At 50.3% G+C, this 18247-nt stretch overlaps 1 protein-coding gene across 3 annotated transcripts in view; it reads left to right on the top strand.

The window, feature by feature from the left end:
* LOC137377359 (lamin-B1.S-like) overlaps nt 1–18247 on the top strand; it is a 158809-nt gene that overhangs the window by 71828 nt on the left and 68734 nt on the right. For 2 of the 3 annotated variants that reach the window (XM_068046958.1, XM_068046957.1), the window contains exons 8-10: nt 3071–3186; nt 10559–10779; nt 13629–13713. In XM_068046958.1, coding sequence (XP_067903059.1) covers nt 3071–3186; nt 10559–10779; nt 13629–13713 — 422 coding nt within the window. The remainder of the gene's footprint in view (nt 1–3070; nt 3187–10558; nt 10780–13628; nt 13714–18247) is intronic. The other variant, XM_068046959.1, reaches the window with a different exon arrangement.

Here is an 18247-nt window from a genome sequence, read left to right as displayed (position 1 = left end):
AGTGAAGGGGGCTGCTGGAGCAGTGAAGGGGGCTACTGGAGCAGTGAAGGGGGCTGCTGGAGCAGCGAGGGGCTACTGGAGCAGTGAAGGGGGCTGCTGGAGCAGTGAAGGGCTACTGGAGCAGTGAAGGGGGCTGCTGGAGCAATGAAGGGGGCTACTGGAGCAGTGAAGGGGGCTACTGGAGCAGTGAAGGGGGCTGCTGGAGCAGCGAGGGGCTACTGGAGCAGTGAAGGGGGCTGCTGGAGCAGTGAAGGGGGCTACTGGAGCAGTGAAGGGGGCTGCTGGAGCAGCGAGGGGCTACTGGAGCAGTGAAGGGGGCTACTGGAGCAGTAAAGGGGGCTGCTGGAGCAGCGAGGGGCTACTGGAGCAGTGAAGGGGGCTGCTGGAGCAGTGAAGGGGGCTACTGGAGCAGTGAAGGGGGCTGCTGGAGCAGCGAGGGGCTACTGGAGCAGTGAAGGGGGCTACTGGAGCAGTAAAGGGGGCTGCTGGAGCAGCGAGGGCTACTGGAGCAGTGAAGGGGGCTGCTGGAGCAGCGAGGGGCTACTGGAGCAGTGAAGGGGGCTGCTGGAGCAGTGAAGGGGGCTACTGGAGCAGTGAAGGGGGCTGCTGGAGCAGCGAGGGGCTACTGAAGCAGTGAAGGGGGCTGCTGGAGCAGCGAAGGGCTGTTGGAGCAGCGAGGGGCTACTGGAGAGGTGGGGGAGGTGGGGCTGCAATTGGCCTTGGAGACCCTGGCCAAGGACAGTTTAAGGTGTCACAGGGTTTCTGCTCCTGTTTGATATCTAATCTAATTTTCAATCCAATCTCACCCTATGATCTTAGAGTCATAGAGTCAAAGAGAGATACAGCACTGAAACAGGCCCTTCGACCTACTGAGTCTGTGCCGACCATCAACCACCCATTTTTACGCTAATCCTACGTTAATCCCATATTCCCTACCACATCCCCACAATTCTCCTACCACCTACCTACACTAGGGGCAATTTACAATGGCCAATTTGCCTATCAACCTGCAAATCTTTAGAACCTGACTGACTGCTGGAAAATGCAAAGTGCGTAACTCAGGGAAGGGCAGGATCGGGTGTGTCAGCGATGACACCCAAGATCCAACAGTCTGTCAGTTTATAAAGAACAGCAATGTCGATGAGGTGACAGTCCGTGGAACAATAATCCAGGATGGTTAATATGGGGAACAATTTAGTCAGCGCCCCAGAAATAAAGGAATTGCTTCCAAAGAACTACTTTATAATTTCAGTCCAGCAAATAACAGAGGAAGCTGTGGATGGTATACAGGTCACTACAAGAAGCTTGGCTTAAGCTACTTCTGTTAAAGTGTTCCAATAACCAGGGACTCGGGACGAGGATGCACCATTTCTGTACGGGGTTAATGGTGGGACAGGTACAGCCTGTCTCAATTTCTTTGCAAGTACGTGTTGGCACTGGCAACCATGTCTCAGTGGGTAGAATTCACACCTCTTAGGATGGTGGGTTCGAGACCCACTCCAAAGATTTGAGTCTAGTATGTTGACTGACATTCCCAGTATAGTACTGAGGGAGTGCTGCACTGTCAGAGGGTCAGTACTGAGGGAGTGCTGCACTGTCAGAGGGTCAGTACTGAGGGAGTGCTGCACTGTCAGAGGGTCAGTACTGAGGGAGTGCTGCACTGTCAGAGGGTCAGTACTGATGGAGTGCTGCACTGTCAGAGGGTCAGTACTGAGGGAGTGCTGCACTGTCAGAGGGTCAGTACTGAGGGAGTGCTGCACTGTCAGAGGGTCAGTACTGAGGGAGTGCTGCACTGTCGGAGCGTCAGTACTGAGGGAGCGCTGCACTGTCAGAGGGTCAGTACTGAGGGAGTGCTGCACTGTCAGAGGGTCAGTACTGAGGGAGTGCTGCACTGTCAGAGGGTCAGTACTGAGGGAGCGCTGCACTGTCAGACGGTCAGTACTGAGGGAGTGCTGCACTGTCAGAGGGTCAGTACTGAGGGAGCGCTGCACTGTCAGAGGGTCAGTACTGAGGGAGCGCTGCACTGTCAGACGGTCAGTACTGAGGGAGTGCTGCACTGTCAGAGGGTCAGTACTGAGGGAGCGCTGCACTGTCAGAGGGTCAGTACTGAGGGAGTGCTGCACTGTCAGAGGGTCAGTACTGAGGGAGTGCTGCACTGTCGGAGCGTCAGTACTGAGGGAGCGCTGCACTGTCAGAGGGTCAGTACTGAGGGAGTGCTGCACTGTCGGAGCGTCAGTACTGAGGGAGCGCTGCACTGTCAGATGGTCAGTACTGAGGGAGTGCTGCACTGTCAGAGGGTCAGTACTGAGGGAGTGCTGCATTGTCGAGGGTCAGCACTGAGGGAGTGCTGCACTGTCAGAGGGTGAGTACTGAGGGACTGCTGCACTGTCGGAGGGTCAGTACTGAGGGAGTGCTGCACTGTCGGAGGGTCAGTACTGAGGGAGTGCTGCACTGTCAGAGGGTCAGTACTGAGGGAGTGCTGCACTGTCAGAGGGTCAGTACTGAGGGAGTGCTACACTGTTGGAGGGTCAGTACTGAGGGAGTGCTGCATTGTCGAGGGTCAGCACTGAGGGAGTGCTGCACTGTCGGAGGGTCAGTACTGAGGGAGTGCTGCACTGTCAGAGGGTCAGTACTGAGGGAGTGCTGCACTGTCGGAGGGTCAGTACTGAGGGAGTGCTGCACTATCAGAGGGTCAGTACTGAGGGAGTGCTGCACTGTTGGAGGTGTCGTCTTTGGGCTGAGATGTTAAACTGAGGCCCCATCTGTCGTCTCAGGTGAATGTTAAAGATCCCATGGCACTATTTCGAAGAACAGCAGGGGGTTTCTCCCCAGTGTCTTGGACAATATTTATCCCTCAACCAACATCACACAGACAGATTATCTGGTCATTATTACATTGCTGTTTGTGGGATCTTGCTGTGATCGGATTGGCAGCTGTTCTTCTTACGTAACAACGGTGACTACACTTTTTGAACTGCTTCATTGACTGTAGCTTTGGGATGTTCTGTGATTGTGAATCGTGTTGTGTTCTATGGGGGTTTAATGGTCCTGTGCTGTTTATTGTGCTCAGGAGATGTGGCAGCAGCTGTGTGTGATGGATGAAAAGCCAGCGGTACAAACAGCACCACTTCCTCCGCGGGATGAGACTGAAAAAATGACGACACAACGAGGAGGTTCAGAGAACAGGTACCCAGAGTATGGATTTGAAGGGTATATCACTGAACCACTGAACTCAAGTAAACGTCACTGGCAGTAAATTCTTCAGCGCAGCACCATTTTCTGGTTATATCTTTGCTTCACATTCGTGTTGATACCCTCCCTGTCTTTAAGTTGGCCAGTTAGAGCTGCAGGGGAAGATGGGATAAAATCTGAATCTCTGAACAATGCTTCAATCCTAACTCACACCGAGTCCCGTTCACCCATCATCCCTGTGCTCGCTGACCCACATTGGCTCCTGGTCGAGCAACATCTTGATTTTAAAATGCTCATCCTTGTTTTCAAATCCCACCATAGCCTCAGCCCTCCCTCTCTTTGTAATCTCCTCCAGCCCCAGAACCCTCCAATATCTCTGCACTCCTCTAATTCCGGCCTCTTGAGCATCCCTGATTTTAATCGCTCCACCATTGGTGGCTGTGCCTTCAGCTGCCTGGGCCCTGAGCTCTGGAATTCCCTCCTTAAACCTCCCCATCTCTCTCTCCTCCTTTAAGACTCTCCTTAAAACCGACCTCTTTGACCAAGGACCTGTCCTAATATCTCCATATGTGGCTCGGTGGCAAATCCTCTTTGGTAACGCTCCTGTGAAGCATCTTGGGATGTTTTACTATGTTAAAGCTGCTATATAAATGCAAGTTGTTGTGATATGCCACTGTTTTTATTTTAAGCAGGTTTAATGCCTCTGTTAACCTAGTGGATCTGAGGAATGTTATCAATCTCTATTGAGTGTTTACCCAGTGCCGATGATATTTTGTACAGATCCAGCCCTGCACAATCCTCTCTAATTAAATGGTGCATAGTTGATGGGCTGTTTTACTTGTGGTTTACTCTGAGTGGGGGTGTGAATATGTTGTGTTTGTATAATTACAGAGTAATTCAGTCTTTGGTATGTCGGGTGAAACACAGATCAGACTACATTACTGAGCTGTGAAAGAGTGAGCAATAAGGACATTTTCATTCCCGCCAACATAAAAACCTAACTGCACAAAGCAGGAGATTTATTCCACTCCTTCTCAGCCCTTCTCTCAGTGATTGGGGAATGGATCACAGGCGATGACATCAACGGCTGTGTATCAGCCATGATCATATCGAATGGTGGAGCAGGGTCAAGGGGCTGAATGGCCTCCTCCTGTTCCTGCTATTCCGATGGAAGTGGGTGGCTCAATGTGGCAGGCAGGACTGCGGTGGGGGAGGAATGTAAAAGGCGGAAGTTGATGAGTGGGGAGTGTGACGTGTGGTGAGTGGGGAGTGTGACGAGTGGGGAGTGTGACCAGGGGGGAGTGTGGTGAATGGAGAGAGTGGTGAGTGGGCAGTGTGACGAGTGGGGACTGTGACGAGTGGGGAGTGTGGTGAATGGGAAGTGTGGTAAGTGGGGAGTGTGACGAGTGAGTGGAGAATGTGGTGGGTGGGGAGAGTGCTGAGTGGGGAGTGTGGTGAATGAGTCTGTGGGCAGTGGGTAACAAGTTGCCTTTCACCCTCAGTTGTGACTCTGTTGCTTGGTAGATTTGCAGTTTGTTTGGTGCTGGAGGAAGGTTTAAGTTTTCACAAATGCTGTTTATATAATGAGAGTAAAATATGATTACTGTAAATAACTGTTTAAGGATGTCACTGAACAGCTGCGGGGCATCCTGAATGGGGAGGGTGATGAGACAGAGGTCAAGATACATGTTGGTACCAATGACATAGGTAGAAAGAGGGATGAGGTCTTGCATCAAGAATTCAGGGAGTTAGGCAGTAGGCTAAAAAGCAGGACCTCTCGGGTTGTAATCTCTGGATTACTTCCAGTGCCACGTGCTAGCGAGTATAGAAATAGGAGAATAGCACAGATGAATGCGTGGCTTAAGAGTTGGTGCAGGAGGGAGGGTTTTAGATTCCTGGACCACTAGGACCGTTTCTGAGGAAGGTGGTACCTGTACAAGCGGGACGGTCTACATCTGAACCAGAGGGGGACTAACATCCTTGCTGGCGGGTTTGCTAGTGCTGTTGGGAGGAGTTTAAACTAATTTGACAGGGGGAGGGGATGCAGACTCCTAGCAGAATAGGGACGCAGCTAAACACAGGAAAGTGAACAAGTCAGAGGGAATACAGTGGAAGTAAGTTTCAAGGGAGTAAGACCAGGATGAAAGGCCTCTACTTTAATGCCAAGAGTACTACAGGTAAAACGGATGAGTTAAGGGCAAGGATTGACACATGGAATTGTGATATAGTAGCCATCACGGAGACATGGTTGAGGGAGGGGCAGGATTGGCAGCTCAATATCCCGGGATATAGAATATTCAGGCGAGACAGAGGAGAGGGTAAAAGAGGAGGGGGCATTGCAATATTAGTTAAGGAGTCAGTTACTGCAGTAAGGAGAGATTATTTCTTGGAGGGGGCATCAAATGAAGCTTTATGGGTAGAGTTTAGGAATAAAAAAGGGACAGCCACATTGCTAGGTGTTTATTATAGACCCCCAGATAGTCAGCGGGAAATTGAGGAGCAAATATGTGCGCAATTCACAGAGGTGTGTAAAAATAATAGGGTAATTATATTAGGTGATTTCAACTTTCCCAACATTAATTGGGATAGTCATCGTATTAAGGGCTTAGATGGAGTGGAGTTCTAAAAATGTATACAGGAGAACTTTTTAGCTCAATATGTAGAGGATCCAACAAGGGAGGGTGCAGTGCTGGACCTAATTCTGGGGAATGAAGCCGGACAGGTGGTTGATGTGTTGGTGGGGGAACATTTTGGTGATAGCGACCACAACATGGTACAATTTAAGCTTGTTATGGAGAAAGAAATAGACAAGTTGCAAAAAAAGGTTTTGGATTGGGGGAGAGCGAATTTTAGTAAAATAAGGCAGGATCTGGCCAAGGTAGACTGGAAAGAGTTACTTGTCGGGAAATCTACAGAAGAGCAGGAAATGGGGAAGGTACAGGCCCAACATGTTCCCTCCAGGGTAATAGGTAGGAGCAACAAGTCCAGAGAACCATGGATGACCAGAAACATTCAGGGTATGATGAGAAGGAAAAGAGAGGCTTTTAGCAAATACAAGGAGAGCAAATCAATGGAAGCATTAGTGGAATACAGAAAGTGTAAGATGGCGTTTAAGAAAGCAATTAGGAGAGCAAAGAGGGGATATGAGAAAGCTCTGGCTGGTAAAAGTAGGGAAAATCCCAAGATATTCTGTAAGTATATCAATGGGAAGAGGATAACCAGGGAAAGAGTAGGACCCATTAGGGACCAAGGGGGAAATTTGTGGGTGGAGCCAGAGGACATTGGTAGGGTGTTGAATGAATACTTCACATCTGTCTTCACCCAAGAGAAAGAGGATGTAGATATGGAACTCAGAGAGAGAGAGAGACTGTGAGGTTCTTGAGCAAATTGTCATAGGGAATGACAAGGTATTGGAGGTTTTGGAAGACTTAAAAGTGGACAAATCTCCAGGTCCGGATGATTTGTGTCCCAGGATGCTGTGGGAGGCGAGGGTGGAGATTGCAGGGGCTCTGACCCTAATTTTTAATTCCTCTCTGGCCACGGGGGAGGGGCCAGAGGACTGGAGAACAGCTAATGTGGTCCCACTATTTAAGAAAGGTTGTAGAGATAAGCCAGGGAACTACAGACCAGTGAGTCTCACGTCAGTGGGAGGGAAACTATTGGAGAAAATTCTGAAGGAGAGAATCTATCTCCACTTGGAGAGGCAAAATTTGATTAGGAATAGTCAGCATGGCTTTGTCAGAGGGAGGTCATGCCTAACAAATTTGATTGCATTTTTTGAGCATGTGACCAGGTGTGTAGATGAGGGTAGTGCAGTTGATGTAGTTTACATGGATTTCAGCAAAGCCTTTGACAAGGTCCCACATGGGAGACTTATCAAGAAAACAAATGCACATGGGATACAGGGTAACTTGATAAGGTAGATTCAAAATTGGCTTAGCTGTAGGAGACAGAGAGTGATGACAGACGGCCGTTTTAGTGACTGGAAGCCAGTGTCCAGTGGCGTACCACAGGGATCTGTGTTGGGTCCCCTATTGTTTGTCATTTATATAAACGACAGAGATGACTATGTGGGGGGTAGGATCAGTAAGTTCGCAGATGACACAAAGATTGGCCGAGTGGTTAACAGTGAGGTGGAGTGTCTTAGGTTACAGGAAGATATAGACGGGATGGTCAAATGGGCAGAAAAGTGGAAGATGGAATTTAACACTGAAAAGTGTGAGGTGATACACTTAGAAAGGAGTAATGTGACATGGAAGTATTCAATGAATGGCCTGACACTGGGAAGTTCCGAGGAACAAAGAGACCTTGGCGTGTTTGTCCATAGATCTCTGAAGGCAGAAGGGCAGGTTAATAGGGTGGTGAAAAAGGCATATGGGACACTTGCCTTTATCAATCGAAGCATAGATTACAAAAGCAGGGAGGTCATGTTGGAGTTGTACAGAACTTTGGTAAGGCCACAGCTGGAGTACTGTGTGCAATTCTGGTCGCCACATTATAGGAAGGATGTGATTGCATTGGAGGGGGTGCAGAGGCGATTCACCAGGATGGTGCCTGGGATGGAACATTTAAGCTATGAAGAGAGGTTGGATAGGCTTGGGTTGTTTTCGCTGGAGCAGAGAAGACTGAGGGGTGACCTGATCGAGGTGTACAAGATTATGAGGGGCATGGACAGAGTGGATAGGGAGCAGCTGTTCCCCTTAGTTGAAGGGACAGTTACGAGGGGTCACAAGTTTAAGGTGAGGGGCGGGAGGTTTAAGGGGGATTTGAGGAAGAACTTTTTTACCCAGAGGGTGGTGACGGTCTGGAATGCCCTGCCTGGGAGGGTGGTAGAGGCGGGTTGCTTCACATCCTTTAAAAAGTACCTGGATGAGCACTTGGTACATCATAACATTCAAGACTATGGGCCAAGTGCTGGCAAATGGGATTAGGTAGACAGGTCAGGTGTCTTTAATACATCGGTGCAGACTCGATTGACCGAAGGCCCTCTTCTGCACTGTATTATTCTGTGATTCTGTGAGGGTGGGCCCTTACTTTTACTGCCAGAATACTGGAAGCATTTCTCCCAACAGGCAGCTTGTTCCACACAGTGACACCACTGATCACTTAATGTACGTTCCAATAGACTGTACATCATTCAGAGAAAAAGACTTGCATTTATATAGTGCCTTTCACAACCTCAGGATTTCTGAAAGTGCTTTACAGTCAATGAAATACTTTCTCATGTGTAGTCACTGTTGAACCGGAGGAAATGCGGCAGCCAATCACCACACAGCAAGATCCCAGAAACAGAAATATTGAAATAACCAGATCATCTGTTCTGCAGTCATGTTAATTTTAGGGACAAATATTAGTCAAGACACGTGGAGAACTTCCTCGCCCTTTGTAAAAAGTGTCACAGAATCTTTAACATCCACCTGAGAGAGACAATAGGACATTTGTTCACTGACACGTGAAAGACAGCACCTCCCTCAGTAATGACCCTCTGACGGTGCAGCACTCCCTCAGTACTGACCCTCTGACAGTGCAGCACTCCCTCAGTACTGACCCTCTGACAGTGCAGCACTCCCTCAGTACTGACCCTCAGGCAGTGCAGCACTCCCTCAGTGCTGACCCTCTGACAGTGCAGCACTCCCTCAGTACTGACCCTCAGGCAGTGCAGCACTCCCTCAGTACTGACCCTCTGACAGTGCAGCGCTCCCTCAGTACTGCCCCTCTCACAGTTCAGCACTCCCTCATTGCTGAACCTCCGACAATCCAGCACTCCCTCAGTACTGTCCCTCCGGCAGTGCAGCCTCAGTACTGACCCTCTGACGGTGCAGCACTCCCTCAGTACTGACCCTCTGACAGTGCAGCACTCCCTCAGTGCTGACCCTCTGACAGTGTAACACTCCCTCAGTACTGACCCTCTGACAGTGCAGCACTCCCTCAGTACTGACCCTCTGGCAGTGCAGCACACCCTCAGTACTGACCCTCTGACAGTGCAGCACACCCTCAGTACTGATCCTCTGACAGTGCAGCACTCCCTCAGTACTGACCCTCTGACAGTGCAGCACTCCCTCAGTACTGACCCTCTGACAGTGCAGCACTCCCTCAGTACTGACCCTCCGGCACTGCAGCGCTCCCTCAGTGCTGACCCTCTGACAGTGCAAGACTCCCTCAGTACTGACCCTCCGGCACTGTAGCACTCCCTCAGTACTGACCATCTGACAGTGCAGCACTCCCTCAGTACTGACCCTCTGACAATGCAGCACTCCCTCAGTACTGACCCTCTGATAGTTCAGCACTCCCTCAGTACTGGCCCTCCGACAGTGCAGCACTCCCTCCGTACTGGCCCTTAGACAGTGCAGCACTCCCTCAGTACTGACCCTCCGACAGTGCAGCACTCCGTCAGTACTGACCCTCCGACAGTGCAGCGCTCCCTCAGTACTGACCCTCTGACAGTGCAGCACTCCCTCAGTACTGACCCTCTGGCAGTGCAGCACACCCTCAGTACTGACCCTCTGACAGTGCAGCACACCCTCAGTACTGATCCTCTGACAGTGCAGCACTCCCTCAGTACTGACCCTCTGACAGTGCAGCACTCCCTCAGTACTGACCCTCTGACAGTGCAGCACTCCCTCAGTACTGACCCTCCGGCACTGCAGCGCTCCCTCAGTGCTGACCCTCTGACAGTGCAAGACTCCCTCAGTACTGACCCTCCGGCACTGTAGCACTCCCTCAGTACTGACCATCTGACAGTGCAGCACTCCCTCAGTACTGACCCTCTGACAATGCAGCACTCCCTCAGTACTGACCCTCTGATAGTTCAGCACTCCCTCAGTACTGGCCCTCCGACAGTGCAGCACTCCCTCCGTACTGGCCCTTAGACAGTGCAGCACTCCCTCAGTACTGACCCTCCGACAGTGCAGCACTCCGTCAGTACTGACCCTCCGACAGTGCAGCACTCCCTCAGTACTGACCCTCCGACAGTGCAGCACTCTCTCAGTACTGACCCTCCGACAGTGCAGCACTCCCTCAGTACTGACCCTCTGACAGTGCAGCACTCCCTCAGTACTGACCCTCCGACAGTGCAGCACTCCCTCAGTACTGACCCTCTGGCAGTGCAGCACTCCCTCACTACTGCAGTGGGAGTGTCAGGCTGATTTACTTGCTCAGCTCTCTGGATTGGGACTTGAACCCATGCCCTTACGATTCCGGGACGAGAGACCCACTGAGCTTTGCTGACAACAAGGTGCAGTTGGCAATTAAAGAAAGATGAATTAATGAACAAAGTGTGTTATACAATTAGTGAGTTTTAATATTCTGTCAGGTGTTCTCTAGGGAAGCTGCTGGAACTAACACTTTCTCCTTTCAATGACTCAAGGCTACATGAAGACTTGGCCAATTGGTCCTGCAAAAGCTTGGGAGACGATTGCTCTGAAACTGGGTGTCAAACAGAATTTGTGGCAAGAAGGCTGCACCTTCCAGAGAAGGACGAGAGTGAAGGGAAGGTGACAGGAGCTGCCCCGGACACTGAGATCGAAATGTTTGAACCTGCTCTCTCCCCATCAGCCTCTGTACCAGCCCAGGGTGAAAAGCTGCAAGGTACCAATAAAATATCCACTCAGTCTCCGATTTCACTTTGAATGGTGTGGATACATAATTCTACCCTCATTTTACGTAGAATTACACACTATTTACAGCACAGAAACAGGCCATTCGGCCCATCTGCTCTGTGCTGGTGTTTCTGCTCCACACGAGCCTCGTCCCACTCCTCTTCCTCTCACCCTATCAGCATATCCTTCCGTTCCTTTCTCCCTCATGTGTTCATCCAGCTTCCCCTTAAATACAACTCTGCTATTGACCCCAGCTATTCCTTGTGGCAGCGAGTTCTACATTCTAGAATATTCCCTGAGTAAATAAGTTTCTCCTGACTTCCCCATTGAATTTATTTGTGACTGACTTATCATCACAGCCTTGTTTGCCTGTCTAATATTGTTCTGTAGTGACAATGATTACAGAGCTCAGTGTGCGACCGAACGCTCCAGGGGACCCCGTGGTTTAGAACATAGAACAGTACAGCACAGTACAGGCCCTTCGGCCCACGATGTTGTGCCGAACCTTTAATCTACTCTAAGATCAAACTAACTACCTACCCTTCATTCTACTATCATCCATGTACCTATCCAAGAGTCGATTAAATGTCCCTAATGTATCTGCTTCTACTACCACCGCTGGCAGTGCATTCCACGCACCCACCACTCTCTGTGTAAAGAACCTACCTCTGACATCTCCCCGAAACCTTCCTCCAATCACCTTAACATTATGCCCCCTGGTGACAGCTCTTTCCACCCTGGGAAAAAGTCTCTGACTATCCACCCTATCTATGCCTCTCATCATCTTGTACCCCTCTATCAAGTCACCTCTCATCCTTCTTCACTCCAATGAGAAAAGCCCTAGCTCCCTCAACCTTTCTTCATAAGACATGCCCTCCAGTCCAGGCAGCATCCTGGTAAATCTCCTCTGCACCCTCTCTAAAGCTTCCACATCCTTCCTATAATGAGGCGACCAGAACTGAACACAATATTCCAAGTGTGGTCTAACCAGGGCTTTATAGAGCTGCAGCATAACCTCGCGGCTCTTAAACTCAACCCCCCTGTTAATGAAAGCCAACACACCATACGCCTTCTTAACAACCCTATCAACTTGGGTGGCAACTTTGAGCGATCTATGGACATGGACCCCAAGATCCCTCTGTTCCTCCACACTACCAAGAATCCTATCTTTAAGCCTGTATTCTGCAGTCAAATTCGACCTTCCAAAATGAATCACTTCACACTATTCCAAGTTGAACTCCATCTGCCACTTCTCAGTCCAGCTCTGCATCCTGTCAATGTCCCGTTGCAACCTACAACAGCCTTCCACACTATCCACAACTCCAGCAACCTTCGTGTCATCGGCAAACCTGCTAACCCAGCCTTCCACATCCTCATCCAAGTCATTTATAAAAATCACAAAGAGCAGAGGTCCCAGAACAGATCCCTGCGGAACACCACTGGTCACCGAGCTCCAGGCTGAATACTTTCCATCTACTACCACCCTCTGTCTTCTATGGGCCAGCCAATTCTGTATCCAGACAGCCAACTTTCCCTGAATCCCATGCCTCCTTACTTTCTGAATGAGCCTACCATGGGGAACCTTATCATGAAAGAATAAATAAAACATGACCATCATGGGCGGCACAGTGGTGCAGTGGTTAGCACCGCAGCCTCACAGCTCCAGCGACCCGGGTTCAATTCTGGGTACTGCCTATGTGGAGTTTGCAAGTTCTCCCTGTGTCTGCGTGGGTTTCCTCCGGGTGCTCCGGTTTCCTCCCACATGCCAAAAGACTTGCAGGTTGATAGGTAAATTGGCCATTATAAATTGCCCCTAGTATAGGTAGGTGGTAGGGAAATATAGGGACAGTTGGGGATGTGGTAGGGATATGGGATTAGTGTAGGATTAGTATAAATGGGTGGTTGATGGTCGGCACAGACTCAGTGGGCCGAAGGGCCTGTTTCAGTGCTGTATCTCTAAACTAAACTAAACTCCTTGCTAAAATCCATATGCACCACATCCACTGCTCTTCCTTCATCAATGTGTTTTGTCACATCTTCAAAGAATTCAATAAGGCTTGTGAGGCATGACCTGCCCCTCACAAAGCCATGCTGACTGTCTCTAATCAAACTATGCTTTTCCAAATAATCATAAATCCTGTCTCTCAGAATCCTCTCCAATAATTTGCCCACTACCGACGTAAGACTGACTGGTCTATAATTCCCAGGGTTAGCCCTATTCCCTTTCTTGAACAAGGGAACAACAACATCCTCCAATCATCCGGTACTACTCCAGTGGACAGTGAAGACGCAAAGATCATCGCCAAAGGTGCAGCAATCTCTTCCCTCGCTTCCCGTAATATCCTTGGGTATATCCCGTCTGGCCCCGGGGACTTATCTGTCCTCATATCATTCAAAATTTCCAGCACATCCTCCCTCTTAACCTCAACCTGTTCGAGCATATCCGCCTGTTTGACTGGTTTGACCGGTTTGACTGCTGCTCATTGCTAATCACAGTCTCATTGGTGACGGGCACCTTAGTGTTCCAAATCCAAAAAGAAAAAACAGGGAGGATTCCCATTCCTGGTCGCTAAGCAAGCGTCCGTGTATTAAATGTGGATCAGTCAGGGCTTTGAACCTCCCTGGGGTTGAAGGGTCTGCCAACACTCACTGTCTGAACAATGGTTGATTAGTGAGATACAGCAGAGACAGTGAGCTGCAGGCAGCAAATAGTTTGTTAAATTCAACTCACTGAGTGACTTTCAATGGATATTCCCAGCATTTTCTCGAATGTTGGGGAGTCAGTGATTTGTTATTCTCTGTACTCTCATTGCTGTCATTATCTGCCTGTTTTAACAGACTCACAAGTCACCCAGGAGTCAACAGCAGAGAAAAATTGGGGCTCTTCACATGACAGACCCACTGCGAAGCCAGTGATGTCCAGGTACCAGCGAGAGAAAAACCCCAGGGATAAGCCTGTGAGAAACTCATCCCATTGCCTTCCATCAACTTTGCTGGTGATCCAGGAGATTTAACCTGCAATTGGTGCATCTCTCTGTGCTCTCCCTCTCTGCGATTGGTGCATCTGTTGGTGCTCTCCCTCTCTGCGATTGGTGCATCCGTCTGTGCTCTCCCTCTCTGCGATTGGTGCATCTGTCTGTGCTCTCCCTTTCTGTGATTGGTGCACCATCTGTGCTCTCCCTCTCCGTGATTGGTGGATCTCTTCCAGCTTTCTATCCATTTTCCCAACTGCTCATCTTCCAACCTCGAGTTCTCATGAAGTGTTAAACAGCTGAAATGCCCAAAATTGTTTTCCGTCCTTACACTCTGAGTCCCTGTTTGTATCGTCCACGTGCTTTTGGATGTGAATATTAGGGATTGTGCAATCTATATAGAAACTGCAGTCTGTCAAAGCGGACGTGTTACTGAAGGTGGACCATAGGGTAACTGAGAATCTTACAGCAAATCCATTGTCAACAATAACAGAGACATAGGGCCTGAAACACGTTTAATTATCTCAAGGAACTTCCCAGTAGGGGGGAGGTAGTGTATTGGACCCAAGCTGGAATGTGCTGATGTTATAGATTTGAAGGAAAGTTTGGGAGCGGGACTGTGGAGAAACATGTTGAAATTTCACGGGGGTGACAATGTGTGCATGTGTTTGTTGACACATCAAATTCCAAATCTTACCTAAATCAGTGTGTGTGGTTAAATTATGAGGATGTGTTGCAGAAATGAGGGCCAAAATTTTACCTGCGACGTCGCCTCCGAGGCGACTGAGGTGAAAAATGGCGGGAGATGACGTCGGGCCGGGTCCTCAACGTCATGACACCCAATCCCCATTTTACGCAGGTCGGACGGTGGGTGAGACAGAGGCGCCATTCACCGTCCGCTTTGCAGCAATTAAGGGCCAATTGAGGTTGTCTACGACCCAATTGACAGCCATTCTACGCTGGCTGTCACATTTTGCGTCTGGCAAATGAGTTGAAGGGGGAATCCGGAACCCGGCAGCTTTCAAAGAGCGGCAAGCAGTGTATCTGTGAAGGAGTTGGAGGTACAGGAGTTTTCATTACTCTCTGATAGATTTGTGCGCTGTTTGGAAGGTTGGGGTTGTTTTTGCTGGTTCACCAGGGTTCACCTGAGTGTTAGTTACTCCTGGTCGGGCCGCAGCATCACTGATTTATTCTGTGTAGGGGAGGGGGGTTGTGAGTGCCTGTCCTTTCAGAAAGCTGCAAATACCTGTCCTCATAACTCTGGGACACTGCAGCCATGGGAATTGTTCACTCTGGAGGTGACTCATCTACTGAGGAAGAGAACGCCACAAGGAGGGACAGGAGGACAAGTGTCCAGGGAAATCAGCAACCTGCTGACCCAGCACAGCCTGGTAATGAGGGAGGGAAGAAGGTCACAGAGTGCACCAGGAGCAACCACCTGTCAGGAGACGAGCCTACCCAGTAGGCAGGGTCTACTGCCCGCGTTTGAGCTTCCTGCAAATGACATAGCACCAGTGCTGAAGAAGACAGCACCTGTCACAGGAGACTGCCACATCTCTGTGTGAGATTCTGGCAGCGGAGGTCGCTTCCAACTGCGTGGATGACCATCCAATGCCAGTTGCACTGAAGCTAACAGTCGCTCGAAACTTCTACGCATTAGGCTCCTTCCAGGCTTCATCAGGAGACATGTGCAGAGTCTCGCAGTCATCAGTGCATCACTGCATTAAGGTGGTGACTGATGCCATATTCAGTCGTGCCAACCAGTTCATCAAGTTCCAGATGGAGGCCGCCAGTCAGGCCGAGAGAGCCAGAGGATTCGCCGTCATTGCTGGGTTCCCCATGGTCCAAGGAGTGATTGACTGCACACATGTGGCCATTAGAGCACCTACAGGTCTGTCAGGGGCCTTCATTAATTGAAAGAGGTTTCACTCAATGAATGTGCAACTTGTCTGTGACCACCACAACAGTACATTGCAGGTGTGTGCTCGTTATCCAGGAAACAGTCACGACGTAGTCATTCTCCAGAACTCCCAGGTGCCAGCACTATTCAGCACCCCTCCCCCGCCCGAGTGCCTGCAAGGGTGGATACTTGGTGACAGGGGTTATCAGCTGAAGACATGGCTGATGACACCAGTGAGGAACCCAAGGAATGAGACAGAGGAACGTTACAATGAGAGCCATGTGACCACCAGAGTTAGCACAGAGCAGACCATAGGTCTGCTAAAAATGAGATTTAGGTGTCTCGGTCCCCCAGATGGTGCCCTTCAGTACTCGCCAGCAAGGGTATCTAATATTGTTATCGTCTGCTGTGTCTCAAATAACCTGGATGGATGGGGGGGGGAGGCCCTGGAGGATGAGGACATTATTCAGTGCGAGGCATCCTCAAACAAGGACAGTGAAATGGCTGAAGCTGAGGAATAGGGGACACAGCCACCTCAACGGCGGGGGTGGGAGCTGGTTTGCGGGAGTTGAGTGCAAGGGAGGCCCAGGAGGCTCTAATACTCGGGCGTTTCTCCTGAACGGAGGCTCATAACCCAGTGACTGACATGTCACATCAGCTGGAAGCACAGAAACACTCACCTTCAGTTGGAAATCTCAGCTGCTACTGCCCACCTTTTCCTCAAACACCACAAGGCCCGAATGTGTCACCTCCCCAAGTCTCATAATTACGCAGAACAACCAGATCACCTAAAATGTCAAGTGAAAAATGTAATAATTTTTAGTGAGCTTTAACAGCAAATAAATATTTACAAATTGCACTAGTGACCTGTAGTGCAGTTATCGTGATTGTTTGAAACGTTTGCGAGTGTTCACACGAGTGGACGATCGCTCGCCGCCAGCCACGGCAGAGGAAGGTGGCTGTTCAGGCTTCTCCGTGGCTTGGGAAGACCTCGGTGGGTGTCCTCTGCCTGCCCAAGATCGGGAGGGCCCCGGCATGATGAGGTGACCCTGATCAGTCTCAGGACCACCTCTGACACCCTGGGATTATGCGATGCTGATGTCACTGGCAGAGGGGTCAAGGAGCTGCGGGATGCATCAGGAGCGCCCTGAGAGGAGCCCCCCCGATGAATTCTGCTGCTGCTCCTGTGCCCTCTCGAGGCTCAATTGGGCCTCTCTGCTGACCTCAGAGGGATGAACAGCTTCCAGTTGTCGCAGGAGCCTCATTGACAGCTCGCTGAGGCTCTGACCCATGGAACTCACTCTCTCTGGGAGGTTCTGCAAGGCCTCCAGGATAGTGCTCTCCACAGCAGACACCAATCTGTTAGTGGAGGAAGCCAAATGGACAGAGGACAGGGACCGTGCGTTACCATGGTCTGGATGGAGATCTGCAAAGTCCGAGCTAGAGCACCCAAAGTCTCTGATAACTCCGTCAGATCTCCACGCACTGCATGCTGCTCCTGCAGCATCTCCCGCTGAATGGATGCCCTCAGAGGCTCATCATCAGCATGGGGCTCAGCACTGGCCTGGCCTCCCACAGTCCTCCCAGTGTCAGAGGCTGTGGCCGATACTGCCTCTGGCAGCTGGTCCGGCACTTGTGCAGTCCTGGCACCAAGCTGTGACCACGAACCCGTGAAGGCTAACATCCCAACCGAGGTGACTGTCTCTGAGCTGAAGCTTGGTGCAGGGTGAGGATGTGACGCTGCACCCTCTGAGGTCCCTTCCTCCTCCTCAGAGGTGGACGGATGTGCCCAGAAATGCTGCCTGGCTGCTGCTGTGTTTCACCTGCAGGGAAAATCAGAATGATAAGGTGTGAGTGACACTCCAGACTGACTGCAGTGTGGCCACATGTGCGTGTGAGTTTGAACACGCGAGCAACCTTCATTGCTTGAACCAATCGGCCCCCCACCTTCCCCTCGCCCACACTCTGGGGAACTCACCCTCCTGGCCAGGTGCACTGGCCTCACCATCAGCTACTGAGTGTTCTCTGTCCTTCCCTGCAAGTGTCCATGCCTCCTCCTCGACTCTGGTGAGATAGGCGAGGTTGGTCACTCCACCACCAGTCTGGGCTCTGCTTTGGGCATGCCATGTGGAGACACATGGCAATTCGTTCAGTCCCTTGACTTGAAAGATCACCCACTCACCCCTTGTGCTGAATCCTGCATTGGGAGCCAGCACCATTGAAGTGTACGGGGGGGGGGGCGGGGGGATGGCACACCTCTGAAACATTGTGTGTCTCAGATGTGCCCAGTATACAGCCCAAGGCAGGCTGCAGCCAATCACTGTAGATGGATGGCTTCAAAAATTTTTTCTTTATCTACAATATACTTAAAGGGACAGAAAGGGTAGATGCAGCTAAGATGTTTCCTCTGGTTGAGGAGTCTAGAACCAGGAGACACAATTTCAAAGGGGGAAGACACTTAGGACAGAGATGAGGAGAAATTTCTTTACTCAGAGGGTTGTGAATCTTTGGAATTCTCTACCCCAGAAGGCTGTGGAAGCTCAGTCATTGAGTATGTTTAAAGCAGAGATTGACAGATTTCTAAA

The sequence above is a fragment of the Heterodontus francisci genome, chromosome 14 (genome assembly GCF_036365525.1).
Source record: "Heterodontus francisci isolate sHetFra1 chromosome 14, sHetFra1.hap1, whole genome shotgun sequence".
NCBI lineage: Eukaryota > Metazoa > Chordata > Chondrichthyes > Heterodontiformes > Heterodontidae > Heterodontus > Heterodontus francisci.
This window is presented reverse-complemented; position numbering and strand designations above follow the sequence as displayed.